The sequence below is a fragment of the Tenrec ecaudatus genome, chromosome 1 (assembly GCF_050624435.1).
Source record: "Tenrec ecaudatus isolate mTenEca1 chromosome 1, mTenEca1.hap1, whole genome shotgun sequence".
Lineage (NCBI taxonomy): Eukaryota > Metazoa > Chordata > Mammalia > Afrosoricida > Tenrecidae > Tenrec > Tenrec ecaudatus.
The window spans coordinates 165,623,086-165,632,617 of record NC_134530.1 but is presented as its reverse complement, the minus strand read 5'-3'; the positions used below and the strand labels follow the sequence as shown (position 1 = coordinate 165,632,617).

The 9,532-nt window shown below is 44.8% G+C and overlaps 1 protein-coding gene across 6 annotated transcripts in view; it reads left to right on the top strand.

The window, feature by feature from the left end:
• Positions 1 to 277: 277 nt before the first annotated feature.
• The window catches only part of GON4L (gon-4 like), an 84,513-nt gene continuing 75,258 nt past the window's right edge, over positions 278 to 9,532 (top strand). For 5 of the 6 annotated variants that reach the window (XM_075562968.1, XM_075562959.1, XM_075562948.1 and 2 more), the window contains exons 1-2: positions 278 to 356; positions 3,093 to 3,404. In XM_075562968.1, the coding sequence (XP_075419083.1) occupies positions 3,119 to 3,404 (286 nt within the window). In that variant the 5' untranslated portion in view covers positions 278 to 356; positions 3,093 to 3,118. Of the gene's footprint in view, positions 480 to 3,092; positions 3,405 to 9,532 lie in introns of all 6 variants that reach the window. The other variant, XM_075562930.1, reaches the window with a different exon arrangement.

The following is a 9,532-nucleotide window of genomic DNA, read 5'->3' as shown; positions in this document are numbered from 1 at the left end:
ACTGTCCGACCTAGTACCTGTATTTCTAAGTCAGGGATTCCTCCTGACGTTTTAAGAACTTTCCCACTGACTTGGTCCTGTGTTCCCGGTACCTCGCAGCGTGAATGCTTAGTTGTGAAACCGAGCTCTCTGCCACGGGGTCGCTGCGGACCCCCCGGGGCACGACTAGACCTTTAAAATGTTTCGCCCGCAAGTGACGTACTACCGACGCGGCGTCCGCCCGCCCCACGTAGCGCGCAAGCTCCCTGGAGGCTGGGGAGTCCGCGCGCCTCGCGCGGGGGCGCGCACGCCGGCCGCTGCCGTTAGCCGACTTCCGGTGGCGCCGAAGGCGCGTTTCCGCGGGCCCGGGCCGGCCGGTAAGGGGGCGCCTGGTGGTGTGTTGTGGGGCGGGAAGAAGCAGGGGAGCGGCGGTACGTGAGGCGCAGGATGCCGGGGTGAGGGGCTCGCGTCTGAGGGCGGCGCGGCGTGCACGCTGGAAGGTAGGGCTCCCCAGTGGGCGCTGGCGGCGGGCCGGGGAAAGCGCAGTTGGAGTCCCTTCGGAGCTGTTCGCCCGAGCGGGCGGCGCGGGGCCGTCTCTGCGTTGACGCGCGTAGCCCACCCAGTGGGTGCGATTTTCCTTCCTGAAAGAGGCGCGTTTTGGGAAGCTGCTGCTGGTCGAGATGCTTGGAGTCGAGCCCTGCACGCCGCTGACTTTGGATAGGAGCTGCCTGCCCCCTCCTTTTCTGTTCTGAACCTCACGCCGTGTAATCAAGTCATCTGTGACATAAAGGACTCGCCGCGGCCGCGTTCACGCTACTCCAGTCCTTCCTCAGCCGCTGCCCACCCTCCCCCTCAGGGCTCCCGGGAGGAGGCTTCCCCTGTGCACAGAGCCCCAAGAACCCAGATACAGCCTCCCCCACAGTCCCGGGGAACTTAGATACCAAAGCTTACTTTGTAGTTCAGACTCTGGAGCTCGAAAAGTGCCGTTTTCAGCCCTCTCTGGCCCAGGTTTAAGGAGCCCTGGTGGCATCGTGGGTTACGTTGTAGGCGCTTCCCAAGGTCCGCGGTTGGAACCCACCAGCCGCGCCTGGGAGAGAATTGGGGCTTTCTGCGCCGGTTTGTGGCAGCCTTTGGGGGTTACTGTATGTCGGAGTGACTCCCTGGCAGTGAATCTTGGTTTTGGCGTCTAAGCTTAAATAAGCCCCACGGACAGTTCTACGTTTGCAGCTTGTGCGTCGGAATGGGCTGGATTGGCAACGGGCCTTTTGCTGTTTAGTTTCAAGCTTTCAGCAAGTAGTGGTGGGCATTCAGACGTTGCTTAAACTTTGCCTGGGAAAGGGAGCTTCTTCTGTTCTTTTTTTAGTTAACGGAGAGTAAACTTCTTCTGGGAAGAAAGTTTTCATTTAATGCTGAACCTTTTGGTTCCAAATACTTGCTCTGGAGCACAGAATAAGCTGACACATGCCTACAGAAACCTTTAATACCCTGAACAGGCCAGTTAACTGCTAGATTTCAGGGATACTACTTGAAAGTAACCCTGTCCTAAAAAGCTTATTCTTTTGGAACAGGGAGATGGGAAGAAAATAGACAGTCACAGCTTAACAGATGCTGGAGTATCCCCTCTAGATCAGGCTGTATTCTTGAATTCTACTCATCACATAGAAATAATACATGTAGTACAAATACAAAGGATGGGGAAATATCTGCTTATTTTTTCTTTCTTAAGAAAATGGGGGGGAACTAGCTGATACCAAGGGCTCAAGTAGAAAGCAAATGTTATTAAGAATGGTAATGGCAACAAATGCACAAATGTGCTTGACACAATGGATGTATGTCTGGATTGTGATCAGAGTTGTAGGAGCTCCCAATAAAATTAATTTAAAATGTCATAAATATATGTAACACATTTGCTAATTCAGTATTTTTCGGGTATATCTATTACTTTTACCAATTACATTACTCCCTTATTTTCAACTCAAAATTTCTGTTAGTATATCTTAACCTTCTTTAAAGCATCACACACTGCCTTTTGATTGTCATTGGCAGTATTTTTTTTCACATTTTATAACTTAATTTTATTTAATGTTTTAAAAATCATTTTATAATTTAATTTTATTTACTTTAAAAAAATCATTTTATTGGGCGCTCGTACAACTCTTATCACAATCCATCCATCCATCCATTGTGTCAAGCACATTTGTACATTTGTTGCCATCATCATTCTCAAAACATTTGCTTTCTACTTGAGCCCTTGGTATCGGCTCCTCATTTTTCCCTCCCCCCCCCCCATGAACCCTTGATAATTTATAAATTATTATTTTGTCATGTCTTACACTGTCCAACATCTCTTCATCCACATTTCTGTTGTCCATCCCCCATGGAGGAGGGTTATGTGTAGATCCTTGTGATCGGTCCCCCCATTCTACCCCACCCTCCCTCCACCCTCACAGTATTACCACTCTCACCACTGGTCCTGAAGGAATCATCTGTCCTGGATTCCCTGTGTTTCCAGTTCCTATCTGTACCATTCTCTGGTCTAGCTGGATTTATAGGGTAGAATTGAGATCACGATAGTGGGGGCAGGAAGCATTAAAGAACTAGAGGAAAGTTGTGTGCTTCATCATTGCTGCACTGCAATAGGTGCTGTTTTTTGAATCACATTTCACATCTGACAGCTGAGTTTCAGGTTACGGTAACTAACTTCTGCAGGTCACAAAGCTGGTGAAAAGCTGCCTCGGAGACATAGCTTTACAGTTACCTCAGCATCCTGCTGTCCTCCTTTCCCAATGGTAATAACTAATACTAAGCAGTTCCTACTCAGTTTTTACTGCAATCCTACAATAATTATGCTTGATGATTGAGGAAACAAGAGCTTATTATCTAAGGTTAAATCACTTGGCCAAGGTAGCAAAACCAATCAGTAGTAGAGTTGGGGTTTGAACTCAGGGACTTGACTACAGTCTCTCATCTCCCAACCAAATACAGATTATGCATTTGGTATGAAGTACTGTATTCATGATTGAGCATGAATAAGTGAAAGATATTTGAGGAAATACTGTTATTATCATCTCAATGAATAGGAAAGTGATAAGAACTTGCCTTTCCCATTCCAGGATAGAACAAGCGTGGGCCTTCTAAAATGTTGCCCTGTAAGAAGAGAAGAACTGCAGCGACAGAGTCCTCACCAACTAAGGAAAGCCAGGAGGAAGATGACGCAGACCTAGAGTCTGCTGTTGAACCAGAATCGGACCACATTAAAGATTTGGAGCCATTGTCACTGTCCTGGGGTCTAAGTCACGACAGAGCAGCTGGCCTTGAAATGCGGTGTTTGGAGGATGCAGGAAATGAGCTTGGTGTGGAGGAGCCATCTTTGGGGTCTGAGGTGCCCACCCAGGACACAGATCTATCACTACCGGAAGTTGTGGGTGAGTCTTTCTCTCAGGGAATCCCCCTTCCTTCCTTGGAGTCTTTCTCGTCTCTAAGTAGACACATTAATAAAGGAAAACTCCAGCCCAATGGTTCAAGCAAAGGGAAGAAAGGCTCACTCAGGCCAGTCTGTTAGCCAAGAAGAAAGAGGCCATCATTCTTTCATAAAGGAGCCTTTCTCTGGAGAGCTTACTGAAGAAGTCAAGGAAGGAGTTAAGACATGGAAGAGCTTTAGGCTCAGTTTCATTAAAGAGACAAGGCATTAAAAAAAAAAAAAGAGCCAAGGCATGCAAGGACTTACCTCTTTCATTGTGACCGGAACCAGAATGAGGCACTAATGTTTTCTCTCTAGTATTATATTATCTGGGACATGCAAGCCCCGACAAGCCACATATGTAACAGGAAGGGTCTGTATGAGAGCCATACACGTAACATGAGGGGGACAAGCTAGGGGTATACACGCTATAGGAAGGGGAGGCACTATAGAGGCATACACGGGACAGGAAGATGGGCAGGCCAGAGTCACGATGGCAGTCTGACTTTGGTAGTCTCTGAGCTGGTTTTGAACTCTTCTCCAGAGGAATAATGTAGGGTTAGATGGTCTGACTGCTTTTGATGGCAGCTAACCTTTAGGTAGATAGCCTTTAAGCAGTTGACCTTCAAGAATATAGTAAGCTTGAAGGCTACTTGCCTGAAGGTTGTCTGCCATCAAGAGCAATCAAACCCTATGGTCTGTCCCACTGTTAGTCAAGCCAGCTCAGAGACTACCAAGGTTGGGCTGCCATCTTAACTCTAGAATCTGCTCATCTTGTTGGGATGGGCCTTCCTGCCACATGTATGCCTATCGTATGTATACCCTTCCTGTTGTATGTGTACCCCTAGATTGTCTCCCTCATGTTACATGTGTGCCTCTAATACAACCCCTTCTGTTACATATGTGCTCACCATGGTTTGCATGCCTGAACTTATTTAAGGCCATGATCTCTATCAGAAGAGGTGAACCCTTCCATGACTTGAGACAAGAGAGTAGGTGGTGGAAGAAGCCATGGGGGATGACTTCAGAGTGGGGACCATGCTTCAGTAGTGGAAGGCTTTGTATTTTGTGCTAAGGTGTTTGAACTTTATCTATAGGTGATAGCTATTTTAGTGGCTTAGTAGAACATAGTTATGTTTGAGAAAAACTGTCAGTCTTCATTCTTTTACTCTGACTATAGACTTTTAAGGTCTTTCCCTTTTTGCTGCATCTTAAGGCTAGTTTGTCTGATTTTTGTCCTTCTGATATGTTCTCAGTAAGTGGTCTCCACACTTACTGTGCTTATACTGTGTGCATACCAACATTATCTGTGTTCTTACAGTTGCCTTTCATGTCTATGACTTTGCTTTGTTGGAAATCCAATAAGGCACTTGAGTTGTCTGCAGCATGTTGTCAAAGATGGAAGTTTTTTTAGAGGGAAAGTGCTCTTTTATAAAAGTAGCACAAGGTATCAAGCATCAAAGAAAAAAAAATCAAATCATTGTGAATGAGGGGGAGTGCAGATTGGGGATCCAAGACCCATCTGTAGGCAACTGGACACCCACTTACAGAAGGGTCTTGGGGAGGTGGCGAGCCAGTCAGGGTGCAGGGTAGCAACAATGAAACATAAAGATTTCCTCTGGTTCTTAAATGCTTCCTCCCCTACTATCACGACCCCAGTTCTACCTTACAAATCTGGCTAGACCAAAAGATGTTCACTGCTACATATAGGAACTGGAAACACAGGGAATCCAGGACACATGATCCCTTCAGGACCAGTGGTGAGAATGGTGATACTGGGAGGGTAGAGGGATAGTAGGGTAGAAAGGGGGAACTGATTACAAGGATCTACATATAACCCTTCTCCCTGGGGGATGGACAACAGAAAAATGAGTGAAGGGAGACGTTGGACAGTGTACGATATGACAAAAGGATAATTTATAAATTATCAAGGGTTCATGAGAGGGGGGAGCCGGGGAGGGAGGGGAAAAGTGAGGAGCTGATACCAAGGACTCGAGCAGAAAGCAAATGTTTTGAGAATGATGATGGCAACAAATGTACAAAAGTGCTTGATATAATGGATGGATGTATGTATGGATTGTGATAAGAGTTATATGAGCCCCAATAAAATGATTAAAAAAAAAAAGTAGCCCGTGGCTCTGAAGTTTCTTCCTCATTCAGAGTTTCTCGATTGTATAGGTTACAGGGCACTGAGTTACAATGGTAGGTACGCATAGAATTTGAATAAATATTTATTAAGTTGTCTTTTTTATTTAAAATTTTTCTTTTGACTCTTTGTGTATCAAGAGCTGAGTTCACTGAATCAGGAAAGATAAAGGTGATTCTGCGGTGTAGGTGTTTTTGCCGAAAAACTGGCATTTCTTTTGTGATGGTGTAAGGAAACTGAAAATCAGTCCAACAACCTGATCCATTGAGTTGAGAGAGATGTACATACACAGTATAAGCTAATAGAGTCAGGTTTGGGGATAAAAGGTCAGCATGTGGACTGAAACGTGCCATATTTCAAGGGGTGAAGTTTTTATTTCGGTCATTATTTTCTATTTACTGAGGCAAGTTAAATGTGAAACTGCTGAATTTCAAAGGGGAAAGGGGGAAAAGTCCTAATTACTCAAATGTAAGCTATGGGAGATCTAATTTAAATTAGGGGGATTTAGTCAATTCCTGTCTTAATTCAGATTAAAAATGTAATGAGATTGTCATCCCCCCACAAAGAAAAAACAAACAAGAACTACAAAAAAAACCCCAAAGCAAATGACCACAGTCTCCTTGGTAGATGAAGGAAGAGAGGTACACTGTCCATGGCAAAGGAGCAGGTAATAATCCAGGGAGCATCGTTTTCTGTTTTTAATGAAAACAAAGCTGTTTGTTTGAGTGAAGGTTTACAGAGAAAATTCATTTTTCAGTCAATAACGTATACACATTTTGTCTTGTGACCTTAATTGCAAATTGCCTCAGTGTAATAATACTCTTCCCAGTTCCTCCCTGGCCCCACTCCCTTTTTTTCCATTTGTCCCTTTTTTCTTTTCATATGTCCTTTCCTTCCACTTACTGCTTCTGAACCTTGTTTTGGAGCAAACGCTGTCCTGTTGGCCTCGCACAGAGGTTCTGCAGAGCACAGTCCTCACCGTGGGATTGTCTGCTTTATGGCCTCCTGGTTTTTGGCTGAAAGGTGGTTTCCAGGATGGAGCTCAGTTTCAAGTATGAACAATGTCTAAGGACCATAGTCTCAGGGGTTCCATTAATCTCTAGCAGACCAGGAAGTCTGCTCTTTTTTAGATTTTGCATTTTGGTGTACATTTCTTCTTTTTAAAAAAAATCATTTTATTAGGGGCTCATACAACTCTTATCACCATCCATCCATACATCAATTGTGTAAAAGCACATTTGTATGTTCATTGCCATTGTCATTCTCAAACCATTTGCTCTCCAATTAAGCCCCTGGCATCAGGTCCTCATTTCCCCCCCCTCTCTCCCAACTCCCCCCTCATGAACCCTTGATAATTTATAAATTATACTTTTGTCATGTCTTACACTGTCCAATGTCTCCCTTCACCCACTTTTCTGTTGTCCACCCCCCAGGGAGGAGGTGATATGTAGATCCTTGTGATCATTTCCCTCTTTCCACCCCACTCTACCGCCACTCTCACCACTGGTCCTGAAGGGATCATCTGTTCTGAATTTCCTGTGTTTCCAGTTCCTATCTGTACCAGTGTACATCCTCTGGTCTAACCAGATTTGTAAGGTAGAATTGGGATCATGATGGGGGGGGGGCTGGGGGAGAAGCATTTAGGAACTAGAGGAAAGTTGTATGTTTCATCGTTGCTACAGTGCGCCCTGACTGGCTCGTCTCCTCCCCTCGACCCTTTCTGTAAGGGGATGTCCAATTGCCTACAGATGGGCTTTGGGTCTCCACTCCGTACTCCCCCTCATTCACAATGATAGGATTTTTTTGTTCTGATGATGCTGGATACCTGATCCCTTTGGCACTTTGTGATCACAACAGGCTGGTGTGCTTCGTGTGCATTTCTATCCAGAACTCTACCGTGATTTGATCAGAATGGTTGGTAGTGGTAGCTGAAACCCTCTGGTTCTTCTGGTCACAAACTAATGGAAGCTGTGGTCCATGTGGTCCACTAGTCCTTTGCCTACTTGGGCCTCTGATTTTCTTCACTTTTATTTGCTTTGGACTGGGAGAGTTGCATCTCAGAGGAGTAGTTGTATTTGTTTAAGACCCCCCCTTGCTTTATTGTCACAAACAATATAGAACATTGTCTCTATGGACTGTGTTAAACTGACTGACCTTGATGCCCACTCCCCATCCCCAGAATCATAAGTGCAGTGACTCAGTTCTTCAAGGTGTTTGCTAATAGCTTAGGCGGGTTGTTTTGTTTTCATTTTATCCCCTTTTATGCATGAATATATGTGCAGTACATATTCAAACAAATACATATGTAAACCAAGATGAATGGCTTCCCAGAGTCTTCTGGCCCCCTCAGCTGGACCAGCCACTTTCCCCAGGACACGGTCTGCAGACGGACGGAGCCCTCATAGGAAAGGTGGCTCAGTTTGTTCTACCACTTCTGGAGGCTGGTGGAGAGGGCAAGGTGGGAAAGATCAGCTCCACTGTGTCTTGCAGTGTTCCCAGCGGTGACAGGGGACCTCTGTAGCTGATGAATGCCACAACTCAGGAGAAGGCTTCACTGAGTCCAGAGAACTATGTGTTCTTAACCTCAGGGTTCACACTGCCAGAAACAAACAAAGCCTGGTAGCAGGAAGGAGAAATATGGAGTTGGTGAATGTGCAAGCACCAAGAAGAGAAAACATTTTGTGTATCTATAGAAGATAATTTTTATCCTGGGAAGAAGGCCAACATTTTCACTTCCGGGTAAGAGCAGGGCCCAGACAGTAGTGGATTTGCTGCTGTTTTTGGAACAAAGAACTGGGTTTGCTCCCAGCGGACTGTTTACCGTTGTACATTGTGTGTCCTTTCACCCAAGTTAGTATGTGTCTCCTCTCTAGTTCATGAGTTTTCTCCCCTCCTCCTCTCTTCCCTGGGAGCCATAAAAGTCTCTTTGTTTCTTTCTCCTCTTGACTTGTAATAGTGGCCTCTGAAAAAAAAATTTTTAATGTTATCATTTGATCTCTTAAAATAATTATTTATCCTTTTGTAATTGACTTGTTTTTCTGAGCATATTACCTGCTAGGTTCATGCACACTGGGAGACGTTTCATGGATTCATTGTTATTCTTCAATGTTGTGTAGCATTCCATTGTGTGCATGTACTACAGTTCATCTGCACATCTGTTGATGGGCAGTCAGGTGGTTTCCATGTTTTTACGTTGTGAATACTGCTTTCGGGAACATGAAAGGTCATTTATCTATTCATGTCATGGCTCTTTTTTCCTCTAGGACAGTGGTTCTCAATCTGTGAGGGTCACCTGATTCATAACAGTAGCAAAATTACAGTTATGAAGAAGCAACGAAAATAATTTTATGGTGGGGGTCACCACAACATGAGGAACTGCATTAAAGGGTCGCTGCATGAGGAAGGTTGAGAATCCCTGCGGGGATTGCTGGATTATATGGTATCTTTATTTGTAGTTTTTCAAGGAAGCACACTGTAGTGTTTTCCACAGTGGTTGTACCATTTTATAATCTCACTAGCAATACATGAAAGTTTCAAGCTCCTCACATTGCCAGCAATTGTTTTCTTTCTTTCTTTTTAAAAAACCATTGCTATTTTTACTGGAGAGGAGCCGTGTTGGCGTGGTAGGTTACATGCATTGAACTGCTAACCATAAGGTCAACAGTTTGAAACTGCCAGCCACTCTGAGGAAGAAAGACGAGGCTTTCTACCACTCTCGTAAAGATTTACAATCTGGGGAATCCACAAGGGCATTTCTCCTGTTGTACTGAGCCCCTGTGATTCTGAATCAACGTGGTGGCAGTGGGTCTGGTGTTTGTTGGGGTGAGATGACAGTTCATTGCCCTTCTAGAATAGGTTGTTCATTGCAGGGCGCCACGTTTAAGATGATATTAGGAAACTGACATACTAATTTGGAAGTGGATTTTCAATAGCCTTCATGTGGTGGG